The 22,769-nt window shown below is 49.1% G+C and overlaps 1 protein-coding gene across 6 annotated transcripts in view; it reads right to left on the minus strand.

The window, feature by feature from the left end:
- Positions 1-10,116, minus strand: part of Atp11a (ATPase phospholipid transporting 11A) — a 106,015-nt gene extending 95,899 nt beyond the window's left edge. For all 6 annotated transcript variants that reach the window (XM_041673608.1, XM_041673607.1, XM_041673611.1 and 3 more), the window contains exon 1: positions 9,800-10,116. In XM_041673608.1, the coding sequence (XP_041529542.1) occupies positions 9,800-9,838 (39 nt within the window). In that variant the 5' untranslated portion in view covers positions 9,839-10,116. The remainder of the gene's footprint in view (positions 1-9,799) is intronic.
- Between the last annotated feature and the right edge of the window lie 12,653 nt (positions 10,117-22,769).

Below are 22,769 nucleotides of genomic sequence, written 5' to 3' on the forward strand. Positions count from 1 at the left end.
TGCTGAAGCCCTTGTCATATTTAACCAAACTTGAAGATTAGGCAGATAAAAAGCCTTAATGTCTTAATCTGGGAGGACCAGCCTCTCTTTTCGATCAGGTGGGGACATCAGAGCCCAGCCCTGCTGATAGCGCAGCCTCCAGACCCAAGGAATGCTTCCTGCTAAGGTGGGCTGTTAAGGCCCAGCTCATGGATGGCATCCACTCCAGTGTTGCATGTAAGCTGTCAGGGTACCAACAGAGCCATCGACACTGACAGACTCAGCAAGAGGCAGCCCTTTCCCTTCTCACCCATCCTTGGCACTGGGAGATGTAGCCATCTGACTTAATGTCCATCAATCCCCATTTCAGAAACCCCAGCTGCAGATGTCACCTGATGAGACACTAGCAGGAGCCCGAGAGAGAGATTGTCACCCACTATATAAACACCTCTGAGGTCTCCGTGCAAACCTCCAGCCTGCCTGCTCTGACTTCACCTAGAGAGGACAAATTTAGTTAGCTGGCCAGAGAGGGGACAGATGCAGGCAGCCAGAAGACATCTGAGGCCGAAGGGCTTTGTGCCTTGTTTGGAATGGGACGGGGCAGGAGTCCCCGACATGGATTCCTCCCTGAGTGAGGAGGAGACACTTCACAGAGACGATGCTATTGCAGTCAGCACAGGGACGGAGCAGCCAGGGCAGTGAGGGCTCTTCAGGGCTCACATGTCATCTTTACATAATGTCCGATGCACTTCAGAGAGAGGCCGCTTCAGAGGCTTGCCATCGCTGGGACAGAGTATCGCCACAGATCAGCGCATGGATGTCAGGCCACGTCAGCAGTTGGCCAGGCTCTAAACACAACAGGGTACAGGACACGTGGAGGAAAGGATACACGGAAGGCTGCTGAGCCATGGGAAGGCTAGCCTGCACCTCAGCCATGAGGGAACAGCTCCATTCTGTCCTCAGCCCAAGCCAGCTGCTGCTTCCTTCACCCCCGCTGCAGCTCTAGGTGGCTTGGTCTGGAGTTTTCCTTGAACTTTTCTCTCAAGTAGCAAGAGGAGGGGGTGTGCCTGTCTTAGGACTTTCTGTCTCTATGGGGTGTTGCATAAACTAAATACCAACCAGAATGTTCCTCGGACACTTGCATATACCACCAAGCTACACACATGTGATTTCGGAGGTGCAATGTGTGACCAGCACCATAGGGTTCCCAGTGAGATAGGTCCCGTCAAGGGAACGGATACAAGGAGGCAGGAGCGGAACAGTGAGGGTCAAGCCACCCTGAACCCCACTTGCCTACTCAAGAGACTGCAGTAGGCTTGTGTCCTCTCCAAAAAGGTAACAGGATCTACCATGAATCTGCAGCATGGCCAGCATGGCCCTGAGATCACATGCACCTCTCGGCAAGGTTGGGGACAGGGGAGCACAATAATCTGGGTCCACTGTCCATCTAATAGAGGGTCACCTAATTTACTTGCCAAACTGAGGCACTTCTATGGCAGGGATGTTGTGGAAGATTATTAACTATGCTGGGCAAAGCAGGTGTACGACCTCCTAGAAGGCCCGTGCATCTGTACCCCATGACATAAACCCAGAACTGTGTTCCTCCTGGGGTCTGGAGACCAACCTCAGGGGAGGGCATGCCCATAAGACAGCAGAGAAGAATCTGCTCCACTAGGAGAGACACCTGCGGACCCAGACCCATCTAACCGCGACTCTCTCACCTGGGCCCTTTCCCCTTTCTCTGGGATTGGCGAGCTGGGAGGCCAAGGGCAGTGCCACCACCCCCAGACTGGACGCTCTCACAGTGTTGTGGAATGCCTAACCCACTGGCTTTTTGATCAAGTACAGTTTTCACAGAAAAAATCTTCTCTTTAAAAAAAAAAAAAATCTCTTCTTTATCCTCCAACTAGAAAATAAAAGTTACTTTCACTCCCTTTTCAAGCTGAAAAACAATTCCTTATGATCACACAGACTTTGGTGAGCAACTCCAGAAGCCCTTCACAGGGCTATCTGATCTCAGACCTGGACCCTCAGGGAAGCAGCTGCCTCTGTCATTGCCTCTTCTTCACACCTCCACCCCACCAGCCTCCGCCCCTTCCCTCCCTCTCCCCAGGGAGATAAGGTGACTTCAATGGCCACCTGGATCACCTGAGAACCACAGAGGGTCTGACTCACAGAGAGGGCTAGAGGGCTAGGATTTTGAAGTCACTCGCCAGGTGAGCAAGGTCAAGACTTGAAAGGCCATAATGCTTCTTGCCAGTAACACCTTTCTTCCTGAAAATTTCTGCATGCAGGACACAAACCAGGTCCGGCACAGTGGCTCCAGCACTCTTAGGAGGCTGATGAAGAATTTCAAAGCCAGCCTGGGCTACATGGGCCAACTCTGTCTTAAAAAAAAAAAAAAAAAAAAAACTTTTTAATTGGATAGCGCTATATGTGGTGGCACATGCCTTTAACCCCAGCACTAGGGAGGCAGAGGGTGACGGATCTTTGTGAGTTTGAGGCCAGCCTGGTCTACACAGTAAGTTCCAGGCCACCAAGGGCTACTAGTGAGATCCTGTCTCAACAACAAGAAACACCTGGATTGGGTCTCAATGGACACCGGCCCCAAGGGCTGATGTTCCTTTGGATACTCTGAGCCACAACTAATACCAAACAAGACAGGCACCACACCATCTTCTGGCAGCATGGGTCACTCCAGAAGTGTACCTCCCTCCCCCAACCTGGCTTGCATCCTGGAAGCAGAGCTCATCCCCAAAAGCAACATGGCTCAGTTCCAGGAAGATAGCTCACTCCCCAGTAGCTTAAGTCACCCACAAAGTATGGTTCACCTCAGTGTCCAATGTGCATGAACCTCTCAACATAATCCCAAGAAGTACCCGGTTCTGACACCCACAAAACTTAAAATACAGAAGCAGAGGAACCGTTTACAACAAAGCATCAGGAAGGTTAGAAGGTGGTTACCGCAGTTTTCAGAACAGGAATTCGAAAATACAATTCTTTCTGAATTACCTCTGTCCTGGAGGATGAAGGGCTCAGGGTATTTCTGTGGGGGCTCTGCCACTAACAATTCCAGCATGTGGGCTCAGAGGAAGAAACATTCATGTGCTACTCATGACATCAACAGCTCCTCGCTCTGCTGTTAAAGTGCTGAGGAACAGCTAAGGGACTGACAGTGGAGATAGTGATTAATGGGCAGAGTGGTCACACGCCTGGGCCACCAGGAGCCCAGGTCACTGAGGTTAAGTGCTGTGCACTGACGTCCACACCACTCTCCTCTTCAGCAGTGAGTCACAGCACTGAAGCCTGAGAGAGAGCAAGCATGCTCGTGCATGCACACGTGCACACACACCACACACACATACACACACACACACACACACACACACACACACACAGACAAAGCACAACAGGAACCTGAAAAGCAGCATACAAACTGCTTTACCCTCATTACCTGGGGGCCCAAACCAGAAAGGCCTGAATCCTTATCAGTGGGTGAGAGACAGGTCACATGCAAGAGACAGGTCAGGCAGCTCAGAACAGCCCAAGCCAGCACAGGCAGTCCCTAAACAGCTGTTCCCCACAGCTGCAAGGGCCATAAGGAAAAGGACCCACCAGTATTCTGGAAAAGTCAAGAAGTGTGAATGTTAGCAGACACTCAGCTATAGTTAAATATCAGCAGGAAATTCAACTACTGTTCCAGCCACTGAGTAGCCGACCCAACCAGCCCAGGGCCAATTACCTGATCCGTACCTGTTCTAGGACTGGTTCCTGCAAAAGACACAGAACTTGGAAACACATTCCAAGGGGTCACAGAGGGAACTCTTGTGCATCAACAGCCTAAACTTCTGGGGACTTTCAGAGCTCTGCTCTTGAACTGGGCTCTGTGGAGGGCACTGGTGCTACTCCCCCAGGCCCAAGGTCCAATGAACTGACAGAAGGAAACTGGAATGAAGCCTCAAGAGCTCAGTTCTGATAGTTTTGGCTAGCAGGGGCCCTGGGGAGACACCTATGAGAGGCACAGGGACATCATCAGAGGCAGGAAGGCTGAGAGCTGAGGAACTTGGCTTGAAGGGCCAGAAGTCGTCAGAGTCAGGTCCAGCTGACATTGTTAAGAGCTAAGGAAACAGAATCTAGAGTTTGCCAAAGTGCCAACCAAGACTTAAGGACTTGCTAAGCGTCTAGTGCTTGGTCACACCTTGGTGCTCCCTTCAAGTCTGTCAAGTGCTGACCAAGCCTTGTTGAAAGACTTGCTAAGGGCCCAGTGCCTGGTCACACCATGGTGCTCCCTTCAGAACGGTTCTGCAGCACTTCCTCCAGCCACGGCTAAGAGGATGGTGAGAGTCACCCATTGGAGGTCACAGAGCAGCAGCTGTGCAAAGGGCTAAGCACAGATCTCTGGCATGCTCAGGAAGGTTCCCCTCCCAAGACAAGGGAGTAACAGAGGGGGTGTGCTGAGACCAGGATCCCAGCAGGGGAAGAAAAGTCCACAAGAATCCTAAGTGTGCACAGGCAAGCAACAAGGTAGTGAAGATACAAATCATTCCCTTGCAAAAGGCTCATGGGCTAGTCCCCAGCTGCTAGAGTCAATCATGGATAGGTAACTGGATTGTGAGGGCTCTGACCCAATCAACGGATTGATATAGTGATGAATTCATAAAAGGAGGGGGGGTCACTGGAAGGGGCCTGGCTACCTACCAAGAAGTAAACAAACCCCTTTGATCCTCCATAGAATCCTACCTTTCTGTTCTGGTCTGAAACTAGGAGCCAAAAATCTATTTTTTCCTTTTAACTGTTATCTCTGATGCCAAAAAAAGAACACATCCGACCACTAACACTTGCTTATTATGCTCAGTTTGCATCTCCATTGTGAGGTGGCTACCCAAGGATGGGAAGCTCCATCCAACTGAAGTGTGAGCATGTGAGCCACAGTGAGGTCATGAAGACCCTGGGGAAAGCACCCCAGGAGCAAGACAAAGACAATGTGGGAGGGAAGACGGTCTGGTCAGCTACAGCTGGTCAGCCATTAAGATAAAGGGTAGACAGAGGAAGACAAGACTGCGTGCCACAGGGCGGTGATGTCATCTAAACAGGAAGAGGATGGGGAATGCAAGCGTCAGAACTGGGCTCTATCAAAATGGAATCTACTGTCCCAAACCAGGGAGGCAGGCCAGGACAGAAACAGCAAGGCTGTGGGCTCTACAGGGAGATGTGCCGTCTGTTTTCTTCTCAAACATCTAGGCAGGTTGTCTGCTGCCCCCATGGAGAGGGGGAGCAGTCCGCTGAGAAACAGGGCAGCACAGACTCGTGCTGTCGGCTCCACACCGGCACCACTTATGGAGCATGAACCGTGTGCAAGGGCTGTGTCCTAGACAGTGCAGGCACCGGGGGGGTGGGCACTACTGAGGAAACAGTCTGAAGAATCTCACCAGCAGCCCCAGATACAGGCGGAGGCAGAGAGAGATGCGAGTGAGGCTCCAGGAGACAGATGCCTAACCTCCAAAGCTCTACATCGACCCTGAGTTTCTCAGCCATCAGCATCCCAGTCGAGCAAAAATAGTACCTATTCAATCTTGTATTTCCAGTACTGTAAAAAGTGGCTTTCTATCGATTTGTATTGCAAATAAATAGCACTCTTACCTGTGTTTAACTTGGTTAAAAGAACATTTGGTAAGTCTGAAACATTGGAATCTTCCATCCACCCTGTTTGTGTCGGGTACAGGGTGCAGGCACCCAGTAACAATCTGTATGTTCAGTTTGGAACCCATCTGCAGACCGAGTTCCTGGGTAGTAAGGTATGGTGCCTGTTAATAGGCACGCCATCTCAGCTGATTGTAAACTGAGGACAGTGCTCTTATTTCTAGAAATGTAACGGGCTGTGATGACACAAGAAGCCTCTTTCCCCGTGGTTATTAAATCCAGCCGCTGGCATGAAATTAAGGCATCTGAGGCTTGTTTGTCCTGATGAGAAGACGTTCAGTAGGGCTCCATAGAGCAATGGGGAAGATTCAAGGCAAGGAATGAAACATAAAAGTTAAAAATACAGCTGGGGTGATTGCTCAAAAATGGCCAATCAGAACACACCAAAGCCTGAAGACGGCAGGTGCTGGACAAGTTTGCCTAGCTGCTGCCTTGTTAAGTGTGTGTTAATTACAAACTTTACTAGTCCTATAGCTTGCTGCCTCCGTGCTGGAGATAGACCATCCATTAGCCTGGGGTTTATGCCTAAGGAACCACTTATTTCAAATACCAGAAGGGCCTTGGTGGTTAAGTGGTTTCACTTTATGTCCAGGAATACGGGCTCTGGGGGCTGAAGAGGAAGGCCTGGATTCTCAGAGCTGAATTAGGAACAGTGAGCCAGTGAGTTAAGTCTCTTAGACAAAGAGCAAGCTCATCATGTATCCTAATGTCCATGCTACAAAGCACTTGGTGATAAAAATGATGAAACTGAGCAGAGTGGCATATGCCTTTAATTCCAGCACTCAGGAGGCAGACACAGGCAGATCTCTGGTCTGAGGCCAGCCTGGTCTATGTACTGATTCCAGGACAGCCAGAGCTACATAGTAAAACCCTCTCTCAAAAAAGAAGAGGAGGAGGAAGAGGAAGAAACTGTAGATGATGATGCAAGCTTACAAATTTCTAAACTTTTGGGGAAATATAGAGTAAGTGTTTGAAGATCTCAGGAGCCAACACCGTCTTTTTCTAATACATAAAAAGTGGGAGACTTCAGAGGAGGCTCAGCAGCTAAGAGAACCGTCTGCTCTCCCAGAGGTTTGAATTCACAGCACCCACTCCTAATGGTCAGCTCCAACTCCTCTGACCTCTGCAGGCATCAAGCATGACCGTGGTGTGTTTACATACATGCAGGCAAGGAGGCCATTCACATCAAAGGAAAATTTTAAATCGGCTAGCTGTAGTGGTGCAGGCCTACAACCCCAGCTACTCTTGAGGCTGAGGCAGGACTGCGGTAGGCTTGAGAGCAGCCTGGATACAACGTTTCAGATCAGTCTGAGCAACCTTGGGAGTCTCAGTAAAAAAGACCTGGGGCTATGACTAGGGGGTAGAGCACTAGCCTAACTCTCAGGAAATCCTGTATTCAATCATCAGACATCACCAAGGAAGGAGAGCCCTCAGGTTTTCCCAGGTTTTCCGTCTTGGACAAAGGGTGTTACATGCAAAGCAAATTCTGGAAGGCAGAGAGGCTCACAAAAGCTCTGGCAAGTCCTAAAACCTAATAAACCAATCACCCAGACATGACATAATAAAGCTCTTGACCTACAGGAATATGAGGGGAAATCAAATCCCCTCTGCATGAACCAGAGGCCTTTGTGAGGAGCAGCCTAGGAAACTGTTCCTGGCTGCCCAGCAGCAGGTACTCCACACGTTGCTTTAAATTATTTTGTTTATCATTGCAAAAATCATACCCACCACTATTTCTTCCCCCCTATTGTCCCAGCAAAGCCCTGGTGGGGTTGGAGGAACCAACCAACACCCCCTTCTTTTTAAAGTTTAAAGGGCTTAGGCCAGGTGACCAATGCCTTTACTTCCGGTACTAGGGAGTCAGAGGCAAGCAGATGTCTGTGAATTCAGGACTAGCCTGGTCTACATAGTGAGATCCAGGCCAACCAGAGGCACGTTCTCTCAAAAAAAGTAATGTTTGGAAAAGCACTAAGCCTCCACCCTGCTCAACATCCAAGCACTTGCTAACTTCTCACTGGCAGCCCGGGGCTAAAGGCCTCCCAGGTCAGCTTTAGGGGTAAACTTGCTGAGCCTCTCCTGGGACCCAGGCCCCATTCTTAGTTCTTTTCTGGACTCCAACACTGAATTTGCACAAGAACTACAAGACCAAACTGCTATTGTCCTCTGACAAAGGCCCCAAAGCAGGACGGCAGAGGCCACCTGTCCCAGGTACTCGCTCTACTGCTTCCTCTCAAAGGTCCACACTCCCCACCTCACATACCTAATGCCACATGCGCTCTTTAAAATGTTTAGGGTAGGGCTGGAGAGATGGCTCAGTGGTTGAGAGCTTTGCCTGATCTTCCAAAGGTCCTTAGTTCAATTCCCAGCAACCACATGGTGGCTTACAGCCATCTGTAATGAGACTTGGTACCCTCTTCTGGCCTGTACTGTATACATAAAAATGAATAAATATTTTTTAAAAAATGTTTAGGGTACACAATATGACTTAGACTAGGTCCTGCCACATTGGCTACCTCCTGGTGGAGGAGCTGTGCACCCCTTCACGACTGTGTGGCTGTTCAAACAAACAGCACGGTATACTGCGGTGTTTACTGGCTTCACCTAGACAAGACTTCTCTCATTTACCTGCCTGCACTCACCCAGGACAAAATACCCACGACAATGTTTTCCGGGGACTGATGACTCCATCTTCAGCAACCTCGGGCCTCAGAGGAAGCTGTGCCTTTATCATCTCAGAAATTTGGACGGTGTGAGGAGAGGAAGGAGGAACAGGAGAGGCTCATTTCTGCAGAATAACTTGCAAGTTCCATGAGATAAGAATATCCAATCTCCTTTTTTCTACTCTTACTAAAGAAAATATAATCTCACATCTTGGAAGATAACCATATTACAAGAAAAATCGTAACTGTTTCTGGGAAAAGTCAAACTAATTTCATGGCTTAGACTCGAGTTTAAAGTCATAGATATGACTAGCTGTGTGACCAGGCATATGACAGGAGTCAAGAAAACACCTGCAAGCAGGAGGTTAAAAAAAATGAGATAAAAAATGAATAACATCCCATAACTTGCATTCCAGATGCATTATCAAAAAATTAGGAGTGAAAAGCTCGTTAGGGAATATCCACCTCCTAGATTTGAGAGGAAAAGCCATTTCAAAGGTGAGATAGCACAACAAAAAGAAGCTAACCTGACATTTTACCCACATTGAGAAAACCTAAGACAGCCGAAGGCCTGCGTGGGGGCAGTTCGGAAGTAAAAGACAGCACCCACTCGGGACGAACACGTGTCCTCTGTCACCGGGAAGCTGGCACACGCCACGGGGAAGTCTGTACAGGGAACAAGACGACCACCCCTCCGCCTTTCACTACCCACGCGGGAGAACTTCAGTTCTTAGTCTCATTCTTTTCTTATTGGAAGGTCAAAGTTGGAAGGGAATTAACTAGAGAAAACACAGTGGGTACATTCCCCGCTCAGGAAAAACCCACATCTAAGGCCAAGTGTTCAGAGAAGCCAGAAAGAGACGGCTCCGGTCGATCCTACGTACCCAGCCCGCGCCCGGCACGCGCTCCTCAAACCTGTGACCACCCGGCGCCAGCTGCCGGACAATAGGTCCTTGTGCCGAGAGCAGGGGAAGATGCTCCGTCCCGGGGCACATTCTCTCTTTTCTGTACACACCCCTTCGCTCCGTCCAGACCCGTGGCTGGCTGTCACCTCCCTGATCTCCCCCGGTGAGGCACGCTCCGTCACTACCCGCGCAGCGGCATCCAGAAGGTCCGGGAACTGCGCACTCGGACCTGGCCGGCTACTTTCTCGGAGATGGCAAACTTCACTTCTGACTCCCCGGCAGAGGCTCCCCCGCTTCCCCGGAGCCCTGCAGGCATCCTCCAGTCGGTCCCTGTCCCCCGCGCGGGCCCGCCCCGCTACAACTGAGCGCGAACCCCCGGGATGGATGTCCCTTAACCCCGGGATCCACAGGGCTGCAACTGCCTACCCGGGTGGGCCTGGCCGAGCGCAGGTGGAGCACAGCACTGACCGGTCGGCGGGACGTTCCCGGCCTGGACCCCCGATCCGGATCCCGATCCCAGCCCCGGCCCCGGCCCCGGCCCAGAGTGCCACTCACGTATCTGCGCACGAGCGTCCTCAGTAGGCTGCAGTCCATGGTTGCCGCTCCGGGCTCCGCGAGCCCCCGGCTGCGGGCGCTAGTGCAGCCGCCCCCCGCCCGGTCACGGCCTGGGCGGCGCGGGGGGCGGCCGCGGCCCCTCCGCGCTCATGCCCCGCCGGCGGCGGCCAAGGGACACGGCTCGCACGCAGGCGGCTCGGAGGAGGCGGCCAGCCACCGGCGCTGCTCCCGTCGGGCCGCCGCGGCCTGCGCTTGCTGCTCCGCGCCTGCTCCTCCCGCGGCCGCCGCGCCTCTGGAGCCGGCTCTGCCCCGCTGCGCCCCGCGCGTCACGGGCGCCTTGTGTGAGCATGCGCGCGCCGCAGCCCCCGCCCCGGCCCCGCGCGCGCGCCGCGACTCCCCAGCGCGCGCCGCGCCCTGTTGCTTCCGCCTCCCTGCCGGGCGGGAGGGCGCTATCACCGCCCCCGGGTGGCTCGTCGGGTGCCGGTTCCCCACCTCCCTTGCTCACTCCAGTTCTAGAAAGGACGCCTGGCTGTGAGCCCAAGGCCTATGGCGGGTGCGGTGGGGCCTGGGTCCCTGAGCCTGTGGGTCACGCCTCCCGCCTTGCTGTGGACAGAAGGCATGGAATCCTCAGGTGGCTGCACGGTGCAGCCACCACCACCCCTTTTAGGACTTGCTCCCTTGGAGCCCCAACCGAACACGTCCTGATCCAGCTCTTAGGATTACTTTTTATTTGTTGTTGAGGCCCCGTCTCAGGTCCTCCATCCAGACCCAGGCCTCTGGGTTTTGCCTGGTGGTCCAGCACCCTGTCAGGCGTCTTCTTGCTACTAGCTTTCAGCTAAATCACCACCGCTAGAACTCCCAGTCCCAAGTGTGAAGCAGCACACACACAGCCTGCACAATTTTCCTTACCTCCAGGTCCCCCTAACCTAGCTGATGTTTGCTGGTTCCAAATCCTTTGCTTTTGCTTCAGATAACCGTAGAACCCGATGGGGACTGAGGCTCTTCCGTGGCCAATTAGGAGCACCAAAACTGGAGATTAGAAACGCGCAGACAATGAGGACTGCTGAGAAGTCAAGAACAATGGCACTGGGTTTTGATCATACTGCACGAACTAGCTGTGTGGGAGCCTAGGCTGTTGGGATGTTCACCTTACTAGACCTGGAAGGAGGTGGGAGGTCCTTGGACTCCCCACAGGACAGGGAACCCCGAATGCTCTTCGGGCTGATGAGAGAGGGGGAGTTGATTGGGGGAGGGGGAGGGAAATGGGAGGCGGTGACGGGGAGGAGACAGAAATCTTTAATAAATAATAATAATAATAATAATAATAATAATAATAATAATAAAGACCCATCTGACAGCGTAGGGGGGAGATCTGGTACTACTAGTTTGGATTAGACACAGATGACAACGGACAGACAAGTGACAGGTGACTAAACAGGAAGGCCCCCTAAGCCACTAGCTCAGTTTCCCATTTCCCCCACCCCATCCCACCATGGCCCTCTGCCTCGCCCTTCACCTAGGTTCCACACGCGTGTCTCACCACATAGCACCAGCTGCAGACACTGAACCAGTCTCGGAGAAGTGTTTCTCTCCCGCCTTTCTGGATTTGCCATGAGCCTGCTGTGTTGGAAGGGAGCTGTCACTGGTACTCCTAGCTTGATGTGGACTCTTGAAAACAGCAGGCCCTGTGACTGGGGACTAGTGGGTGGTCCCTGCACCTGGTGGTCCTGTGGGCACGACTGCATGGTCATATGTCCCTGGTGATGCCATCTCATTTCTGCCATGACCTCCGTACTGCTCGTACAAACTGTAGTTTCTGGTGGCAGGTTACAATTGGAATGGATTAGCCTGACACAGACCTGTCTCAGGATGAAGGCTTCCTATCTTTAGAGAATATCTGCTCTGCTCAGAGGCGTGTGCTCCTCCCCCCCCCCCTTTTTTTTTTTATCTTTTTCTCATTCGGATATTTGAGACAGAATCTTTATCCAAGGCTGGCCTTGAACTCTGTGCACTCTTCCTGCCTCAGCCTCTAAAGTGTTGGGAGTGCAGGAATGAGCCCTCATGCCCAGCTTATTCTCCATACTGAGGAAAGCAAGTCCCGAGTGATGCAACAGGAGTTGGCTTTATCCTTGTCCTTCAAGCCTTCACCCTTTGTGGGGCTCAGGGTGCTCTCTCCCCCACTCCTCCTTCAGCTAACACCATCCTATCAAGTGGCTGGCTTGTTCAAAATGAGAACGCTAATGAACATGGAGAGGAACTTGCTGGGAGGATGTTTCGTGAAGATTGCCTCAGTCTTAAGAAAGCATGGTCCCCTTTCGAGAAGGGAGGCTGTTGTCTGGGGGTGGTGCCTAATGTTTTGTAGCCTCCTTGCAGACATCAGAGGATTTGATGGTAGCCTGAGGAATGTACTCTTTTTTAAAATTTTTTCGTTGATTTTTATTGAGCTCTACATTTTTCTCTGCTACTCTCCCTGCCTCTCCCCTCCCCCTTCAGCCCTCCCCCCCCAAAGGTCCCCATGCTCCCAATTTACGCAGGAGATCTTGTCTTTTTCTACTTCCCATGTAGATTCGATCTATGTAAGTTCTCTTAGTGTCCTTGTTGTTGTCTAAGTTCTCTGGGATTGTGATTTGTAGGCTGGTTTTCTTTGCTTTATGTTTAAAAACCACCTATGAGTGAGAGGAATGTACTCTTGCTGGGGATAGAAGCAAGAAAAAGTAAGTTGAGCAGGGGATACCACAGATCCATTAACCTGTCCTAACCAGAAACTTTCAGACCTAAGAGCCAATGCAGTAAGTTTAAACCAAGTGAGTTGGATTTTTCATTATCAACAGATGTCAACACATTTAACCCATACAAACAAACAGTTAGGACGCTGTTAAAATAACAGGAACTTCAACTCCTTCTGTGAACCTGTTAGTCAAGGCTGTGTAACAAGCCGCTTTGCATGCAGGAGGTATTTAAGCAGCAGAAGGCCAGCATGGGTCGGGGCTCCCAGGCTTAGCAGGTTGTCCTGCCCTCCCTGGTGTTGGCTGGGAATCTCCAAGATGCCACATTCTTCTGGAGGCTCTGCCAAGGTAGGATGTCCCCACTGCTGGAGTCCTGTGCACAGCGTCTCTCGATGGAGAACTGGGCTTGGGGGTGGGTTGTTCCTCTTTTCAAATGGCTTCTAGCCTCCGCTTCTTCCCATGGTGGTTGGCTCTCTCAAGAGCCAATGAAGACTACAGAGCCACTAAAGGCTGAGTTTGGAGTCTCCAGAGCATTTCCTCTGTCACACTCTCCTGGAGAAAGTGAGGTTCCATGCCTTCTGCCTCCCTCCACAAGGAGCACCAATAAGCCATATTTCCATGAAAGCCTCCAGGTCACCACAGGTGCTGCCCCAAGACAGCAGGTGACATCCAACAGGAGGACATCTTACTTCCTGGGCCCCTCACAATCCCTTCCAGTGAAGTAATAAGGGCAGTGGGGCTGCGTCCCCAACACCCCGGCCGCCTGCCCAGCTAGCTTATGCCCCAAAATAATTACACAGACACTGTATTCTTTTAATCACTGCTTGGCCCTTTAGCCCTAGCCCTTACTGGCTAATTCTGTTATCCTGATCAACCCATCTCTAATAATCTGTGAGAACCGGTCTTACCGGGAAGATTCTAGCCTAGTCCATCCTGGGTCGGAGCTTCATAGCGTGCGTCTGCCCAGGAGCCAGGAGCATGGCGTCTCTCTCAGGCGTCTGCTGCTGAGAGGAGAGCTATGGAGTCTCTGACCTCACTTCCTCTTCCTCCCAGCATTTTGATCTGTTTACTCCTCCCACCTATCCTCTAACCAATAAAATGGGCCAGGGCAGTGCCTTTATTAGCCAATGACCTTCCTCCATCATTTCCCCTTTTTCGGTTTAAAAAAAAAAAAAAGGCTTTAACTTTAACATAGCAAAATTATATATAACAAAACAGTTATCAAGTAAAAGTTACAATAATCTTTATCATAACTAAGGAAAACTATAACTATCTATTCTTAACTCCATGAAAGATTCCAGAAAGATACAATATTACCTAAGCAAACAAGAAAAAAGCAACTTTTAAAACTCTAGAAATGACAGAGACATCTCGCTGCCTGGACAGTCACCCAAAGTTCCTCTGTACCGTTGGGGCATCCATCTTCAGCCTTTAGGCCCGTGGTATCCAGCAGACATTTCCATAAAGCAGGAAAATTCAAAGTCAATTCAGTCACTATCTGTTGTGTCCTGCAGAATGTCTCGCAGACTCTTTCATGAATCAGGAACCCCGAAAGATCATCTCACCTTAGGCAAGTTCAGTAGTCCTCTCTCTGCGGGTTCTCTGTGTCCAGTTTATGCAATAGTCCAGGCAAGAGCAGTTTCTTGCCCAAATGGCTATCAAACTCCATAAGGTGCCTCTTCGATGCCCATCTTCCTCTTGAAGTACATTGGTGCTGCCAGGAGCAGAGTGTCTCATTGTCATGAAAATTCCTAAGTTATTAAAACATTAAATGTCCTATTCTGTAATCTTTGAAAGACATGAAGAATGTCTATCTAAAATATATCTCTATATATCTAGAAAATCTGACTAACATGACTACAAGCTTTACTATTATCGATGATTATCCATTAACAACCTATATTATTACATTTTTAAATGAACTACACAATCACAACACCTTAATCAATATCAGAAATACATATACATATAACAAAATTGACCTTAAATCTCTATCAATAAAGCAAAATCTATACTAATGCAAATTATTGATACCTATATCATATCCCCCTTAAAATGTAAAAGAACGTTTATAAACCATATTTGGGAACATGGGCGCAGTTTTTTCTCTCCAAACTGCTTCCTGCTGAATGGGGGCGTCGTTAATTAGGTCTTTTATGGGTATAAACTGTGTGCTAGTTTCATCTCAGTTGGCAGTTGAGTGAAGCAATTTTTTGAAGGCGTTCACACCAACCCTTCAGGAGGGCGTGGTCCATCATACCAAATCAGAATAGAAGAAATGAACAGCGTCTCATCCTCTGTGAAAACAAAATAAGAAACTCCTTTCCAAAGTATCATGTCCTTAGATCCAAATTTCAAATTCAAGGCATTTTCAAAATATCTATGTTGGATTAGTTCAGCAGCATTTATAAATAAATATCTTTTAGCAGCTGTTGCTCCTTCCTCAGCATTTAAATAATTTAAAGAGAGCATAATAGCATACAGTATCAAAATTATCTGTGTATTTTCCATCTTTGTGCAGCTTTGTTTTAACCTCTATTTCGTTTATTTTTACTTTTAACTTTTTGCTTTTTGAGACAGGTTCTCTGTATCTTTGACCTGAAGTAACTCTGTAGAGCAGGCTGTCTTTGAACTCTCAGAGATCCGCCTGTCTCTGCCTCCCAGGCATTCGGGATTAAAGGTGTATGCTACCACACACAACAACTCTCTTCCTTTTTTTTTTTTACTTTAAGAACTTCAACTTTTAGTCTGCATATATTTTTAACACACTTCAAACCATTTAGAAATTTTCTTTGTCTTTGAATCTCTCTTTACTGTATATCTCTCTTTTTCTGACCACATGAATCTTTAATTTACCAAGTAATCTCAGTAGGACTAAAGGCGTGGCTTTGCCAGCTAGATCCAGCCCATTCCTTAGCTTTCCAGCCTCATGGCAGATATACAGGCTGTAGCCATGTTTATAGCTTCTATGGCGTTTCAAGGTCCCTGCCAGCCAGCGAGCTAAAACAGACAACACTCAAGTCCTCTCTTGGTAGCCGGCCCTCCTGCCTCAAACAGTCAGAGTTTGCCCTGGCAGGATGGCCCAGAAAGCCGGCATTTTTAAACGGCGCAGCTTTTTTCCTGCTACGGCTGAAAACCGAAAAGCATGTGTTCAGCTTTTCGTCAACACCGTTTAAGTGTTTCGGGCAGGACCTCTTAATGAGCTGCAGGCTTTGCAGCTAAAGCTGAGTCAGGAAGCCTCTCTTAGATGAGGCACTTGCTTGCCTCTAGCAAGCAGAGTAGAACTGAGAAATTGCTGCTACCAAAAAACCAGGCACAATGCTTTCATTTTGTTCTAGAATTACTTCCCAAACTGACTCAGGCTTTATGTGGAAGCAGTTGTCCACGTGGGCGCCAACCTGTAGTAGTATGGGGCGGCAGGGCTGCGTCCCCCACACCCGGCCGCCCACATGGCTAGCTTATGCTCCGAAATAACAACACACAAACTGTATTCTTTTAATCACTGCTTGGCCCATTCTCTTCTAGGCTAATTCTCACATATTAATTTAGCCCATTCCTAATCATCTGTGTGTAGCACCCCAAGGTGCGCTTACCGGGGAGATTCTAGCCTAGTCCATCCTGGGTCCGAGCTTGATCCCGGGAGCGGGGCATGGCGTCTCTCTCAGGCGTCTGCTGCTGAGAGGAGAGCTATGGAGTCTCTGACCTCACTTCCTCTTCCTCCCAGCATTTTGATCTGTTTACTCCTCCCACCTATCCTCTAACCAATAAAATGGGCCAGGGCAGTGCCTTTATTAGCCAATGACCTTCCTCCATCATTCCAGCTCCCTGACCATTTTGTCTGGAATCTTCTTCTGCAGAATAAGATCTTATTTGATCATCCTTCTGTGGTAAATTCCCCCTCCCCTCCCCTTCTCTCCACCTTCTTAGTTTTCCTTAGTTCCGGGTAATGACTTCTTCCGTTAGCACTTTAATGGCATCATTGAGTATCGTGTACTTATTTGCTCCAAGTAGCTCCTCTAACCCTCATAGAGCATGATCACTTGGGGAAGTTCTTTTTTTCTTTTCTCTTTCTTTCTTTCTTTCTTTCTTTCTTTCTTTCTTTTTATAGTGCTTGTCCAAGACTACTCTGTCCCAGGCATTTAGCACCAGTGCTTTTTAAAGTTAGCAGTTACAGCATGCTGAGCCCTGAGCAGGTGAGAGAGACTTTGCTGGGGATGGCTACCGTCATCGATCTTCGTCTCTTTGGCACAGCTAGGGACCTTGTCTGTACAGGTGCTTGACAAATTGTGAAAGGATTAAATTGCACATAGGCTGCCATTTCAGTCACTGAGCGTCAGCAGGAAGTACGGAGGGAGGTCGTGAAGCATTGCCAAAGAAAAGAAAGGCATACAGTCTACAGCAGTTCATCCAGGATGGGCTCTGTGGCTGTGTAACAACGCTGTGGAGGGAAGCCCCAGACTCAGAATGTCCTTGGGTTGGTGCTAGCAGCCAGGTTCTGCAGCATATCCCTGCAATGTGTCTAGGAGGTGTTTGTGGGGCAAAGCCAGAGCTTATTCATTTAGCCTGAGACAATGTAGCCCAGTGTCTTGGTTACAGTTTCTAAGCTATGATTAAACAATCTGACCAAGAGCAGCTTGAGGAGGGAAGGGTTCGTTTCTCTCAGAACTCTGAGGTCACACTCACTGCAAAGGGAAGTCAGGGCAGGAACTACAGGCAGGAATTGAAGCAGAAGGCATGGGGGAACACTGCTTACTGACTTGCCCTTCATGCCTTGCTCAACCTGTGTTTCTTGTACCACACAGTATGGACTATTCTGATGGGCTGGGGCTTGGCCCTCCCACAGCAATCATCAATCAAAAAAAAAAACCTCACCAAAAAACAAACAAATATAATACTCCACAGATTTGCCTACAGGCCAGTTTCTCAATTGAGATTCTGTCTTCCCAGGTACTTTTGGTTTGTGTCAAATTGACATAAAAAACAGCTAGCACATCCAGAATTGAATTGAAATATGCCCTGGCAATGCTGGGGCATGCATGGGCAGCCCGTATAGGGTGGTTCTGTTAAACTGTCTATATTGGATTTCATGGTCTAAGTTGATGAGGATGATTGACCAGATCTCTTCCTCAAGAGGGCGCCAGATCTCATTGCAGATGGTTGTGAGCCACCACGTGATTGCTGGGAATTGAACTCAGGGCCGTTGGAAAAAAAAAAAAAACAGACAGTGCTCTAACCGCTGAGCCATCTCCCCAGCCTATCCATGCTATCCCTAAATTCATGCTCCACCTGTCCCTGCCTCACAAGTGCTGGGATTAAAAGTGTGCACCATCACTGGGCATGAAGTTTTACAGTTTCACAAAACAAAGGAAGTCATCAACCCAGGCAAGTTTAAAACACATGGGTGGGTACAGCAAGACGGGAGAGCTTTTCTGTGGGCCTCGGACGCCACCTGATAGTGTCCTTTAGCTTTGTGGGTGGTGGAAGCTGGTGTCCTGCTAAGCCAATAGATTCCACAGGGTTTTCCTCTATTAGTTATGGGATGTTACCTCTGTCACAGAGGCAGCCAAGGAGAGGCTATCCCGGGGACTAGAGGTAGTGCAGGGACTGCCTCTGGACTGGAGCTGCGGCATTCCAACCTCACCACATTGCTGTGGTTCTGATCAGCGAACCCATGTAGACGCAGCTCCTCAGCTAACCCATACAGCTCCTCAGCTAAGCCCTGTAGACACAGCTCCTATCCAGGAATTCTCCTGGACGGGTCTCTGAGGTTTTTGCCTCCCCAGCATGCTGGGTCTTTCTTTCTTCAAGTTCTTTAGTCGGGAGAGGATTCCAGCATCAGTGGGGTCCTGGTGCCTCCTGAGGCTCTGTTTTCCTAAGAGGTTGCCTGTCCCCCACGAAGCGAGACTTTTGGGGGTTAGTTTGTTTCTCAACATCATATTTTCTCTTATTTTTCATGTAAAAGGAGACTGTGTAAAAGGAAAATATGCTAGGAGTTCTATTATCCCTCACACTCTCTTATTTTAGTTCTCTGAAGGATCAATGATTTTCATCCCAGTTTTCTTAAAAGGAAAACAAAACAAGTTCTGTGGTGTGTAAAATTACCAACAAAGTAAATGAAAGCAATTTGTTGTACCCATTTATTTGAACAGTAATTTTAATATAAGCTGTTAGGACCTCTCTGGCAAACTAAATAAATGGTAGGCTATCTGAAACACGAGTTGGACAGTCATTAGCGATTCATCATTATTCAAGGCAATTTGCGTTTTTGCTTGAGCGAGCCTCTTGGATATTATATAACATGGCTTTAAAGAATGGTCTATTTATGGGTGCTTTCCAGAAAATAAGGAAAATGGTCTCTCTTGCCCCGTTGCTCTTATAAATAGGAAGATAAAATGTTTTTCCTTAAAATATATTCCATTTATTGTAATTTGTAAGAATATTTTATCAGCTTTAACTGGAAATTACCTAAGTGTGCTCAGAACACGGAAGCTGGGTATGGTGGTGCGTGCCTGGAATCACAGAACGCGGGAGGCTGAGGCAGAGGATCAGGAGCTTAAGGCTAGTCTCACACACAGAGTGAGAACCTATATCAAAGCCAAAAATATGTGTTTTGAGAAATCAGAACCTTGATGTTGCAGTGTCCTGTGTAATCCCCACCCTTGGAAGACAGAGGCAGGAAAATAAGGAGTGTCAGGTCAGTCTTCAGCTGCATATCAAGTCCAAAGCCATAGGAGAACTCACCCTGAAAATACAAGAACAGGGAGAGGAAGGAAGACGCCTCAGTCGGTAACATATGGGGTCCTGAGTCAGATCTCCAGTACCCGAGTAAAAAGCCAGTAAATGTGTGTCTGTAATTCTAGCCCTTGGGAGGCAGAGACAGGCAGATTCTGGGGGCTTGCTGGCCAGGGAGTCTGGTTAAAGCATTGATCTCTAGGTTCAGTAAGAGACCTGGCTCAAGAAATAAGGTGTAGGATGGCAAGGAAGAGACCTAACATCAACTTCCAGCTTTTGTGCATGTATTTGTGAATTTGCTATACACACACACACACACACACACACACACACCACCTGCTTTGTTAAAGACATTATGCTAAGTGAAATAAGAACTATAGAATTTCATTTATATGAGGTTCCTAGAGCAACCAAAGTCAGAGCAACAAAGCGGACTTGTGGGTGCCAGGAGCTGGGGAGGATGAGCAATTGGTGTTTAATGAGGCAGCTTCGGTTGGGAAGGCAGAATAATGTCCCAGAGAGAGATATGATGGCTGCTGTGATGTTGTGTGCCTGTGCAGATGGCCCTGAAATCAAAATGTTTGAAGGATACATTCAACGTCACATCATTTTTATTACATTAAAATCAATTAGTGTCCTAGGATGAGAGCTAATTTTACGAGTTAATTTTCTATTATTCTGACTTCAAGTCCAGAAGGCAAAGTTCATGGGCTAGAAAATCCTTTCTGTTTTGGTAAAACATAGAACACACAAATGTTCGATGTGGACATTCTCCACAGGCTTAAAGCCTGCCCAGATCCGATTTTACTCTTCCCCAGCTCACCCTGCGCCCCCAATACCTAGTACCCACCATTCTTGTGGATCATTTCAAAGTCTTTTGGTTTCCACCTAGAAAAAACCATGGCCCTTGTCTTTCTGCGCTCTGGCTCCCTCCATCTCCCTCCACGTGGCAGGGTCTCATTCCCTGTGTCTGATGACTGACATCATTGCGTTTTCCTTATTCTTTCCTCTGTGGATGAGCTCTGGGCTGTCCTACCCCTTGGCCATTGCGGATTTTGCTACTTCTTAAAGCCAAACCATCAGAAGAGAGCATTCTGCCATGTGAATACAGGGAAGAGAACCTGGTACCCTAGTGTGGTTGCACTGGCCCTGGATTATCTAAGTTGCTTGCTTGTGTTGAGTGGGATTCAACCTGGATCGCTTAAGGGACTAGGGAAGTCACTGCCAGGGGTATTTTTACGTGCTAGCCTGTAATCTCAAACTCAGTTTTTGGGTGTGTGTGGGGGTCTGTTTTCCAGATGAGGAAACCTAATTCCCCAGTTTTACACTGGAAGACAGCCAAGTCAGGGCTCACCCACAGCCCTGTGCCTCCTAAAGCCAGGCCTCTAGTTACATCATGTCTCTCAATTATGGCCGTTCCAAGCACCACCCCTTCTCATCACCCATGACCCACTGACATTAAGCTAATCGCTGTCACCGAGGCAGCCCTGGGATGTGAGAAAGCTGGACAGGAGTCATCTTCCCAGTCTTTCCTTGCTCAGCCTTTCTTCCAGGCTCATCCTGCTGAAAGGTAGACAGAAGAGAATCACAGATGTGGCCCTGGTGCCAGGCAGAAGGACCAGATGTCCTCCAAGTCCCTCAGGACCCCAAGCCCCATTATGTCTCAGGGACAGGGCTTACTTCTTGTATCACTCTGGAAAGGGCATGGATGAATGAATCCCACACCAGGCCTTTGCTCAAGGCCTGGCCCAAGCAGGCACCTACCCAAGGAAGCTCGTCATTCTTGATTAGTACTACCCTTCTCCTGTCCTTGTTGAGGGCAGGTGTGGCCCTCGTCTGCCTAGTCTTCCAGGCCTAACACCCCCTGTTCTCTCACCAGTGGTGGGTTCCTGCTGTTGACCCACACATGTGGGCAGGACTCAGTGCTGAGAAGCAGCTTGGCAATGCCACCACCCGGTTCCACTTCCCCAACTGACCGTGAGTCCTTGATGCCCACCGAGTGCTGATGCATGTCTTCATATCCCTTCCTTTATGCTGACCACTGTAGTAGAAGCATAAGGTGAGGCTTAGGGGACAGCTAGGGCCCCAGATCCCATCTCTCCTCTTCCTTCCAGTTCTCAGATTGAGACTCCAAAAGAAACTGGGCCAAGGCAGAGATGGAGCATCAGGGCAGGAAAACATGGTCTTGAGGAGGTAGAAAGCGATCTGGCCTCCTCTCACCCTTCAGGGTCTGGGGAAGACTCTGGGTAAACTGGCAAGTTAGTAACAATCTCAGTGCCAAGGTCGTGCAGGAGAGAGAGGGTGGCCCAGCATCCCACTTTGCAGGTTCACTTTCAACATCAACAGGCAGGATGGGTTGGGGTGAGATTGGCACACAGAGACCCAGGTCTGTGCACTGGGGTGATGCAGTTTCCCCACCCAAAGGAAGATGGTTAGTGAGCACAGTTGGCCTTCAGTAGAGAGGCCACAACTAGATGGCATCCCTGTCCAGAGTGCCCAGGAGGGTATGGATGCTCAGGGGGTGTCCCTTTCCTTTCTGTGTGGTGTCCTTGGTGGTACAAAAGCCCCATGTTTGGCTGCTGCACCATCACCGTATGGGATTCCCGAATAACCCCACTTCCTCTCTGAGATTTTTGAAAGTTCTCACACCACAGCAACTTGAGGTTTTTCCCCCAGATCTACCTCCCAGTGATCTATGCACTCCGTATTCTCGCCAAGGGAAACCCGGATCCCGTTGTTGAACTGACCTACGCTGGATTACCATTTCACCCATCATGAAGAACTAATGCAGGGCAGCAGTGGTGCACACCTTTAACCGCTGCACTCAGGAGGCAGAGGCAGGTGGATCTCTGAGTTTAAGGCCAACCTGGTCTACAGAGTGAGTTCCAGGACAGCTAAGGCTACATAGAGAAACTCTTGTTTGTGGGGTTGGGTGGGGCAAAGTAGGGTTGAGTGGGGTTGGGCTGGGTAGGGTCAGATAGAGTTGGGTATTTTGAGATGAGACAGAAAAGAATTAAATGGAATTTACTGGTAAAAATGAAAGTGATCTGGAAGGGTCACAGTGACTAATCAGAGCAGGGAACAGGTCAAGCTCTGACTAACTGGGATCCACCAGAGGGCTGATCTATGGTAGTCAGGCAGAGAGAACGCCTCCATTTTGAGATTTTAGACCCTTTACGATGAGACGATGTCCAAGTTATGCCACAGCCTATGTTTTGTGCTATGATTTGAGGAAAGACCACTCAGCTTTGCAGTGGTCTGAGGAGGAAGGGAGAGAAGATGCCTCACAGAAGGTTAGCATGTGGGAAGCTGCTGGTGTTAAACTGTGAAGTATGTGCACTGTGGTCTCTGTAACTGGCAACATAGATGAACATTAGTCAACAGGCTCCTCCGGACTCAGCCAGTCAGATGCTGGACAACAGCATTGCTCTCCTCCAAGCGCTACTGCTAACTGAATAAATTCTCGTAACTTATTTTATTTAATTGATGTTGCTGAGACTACTGTCCTGCGC

This window comes from Microtus oregoni, unplaced genomic scaffold (genome assembly GCF_018167655.1).
Source record: "Microtus oregoni isolate MIOR12 unplaced genomic scaffold, Mior012 000024F_ref0000369, whole genome shotgun sequence".
Lineage (NCBI taxonomy): Eukaryota > Metazoa > Chordata > Mammalia > Rodentia > Cricetidae > Microtus > Microtus oregoni.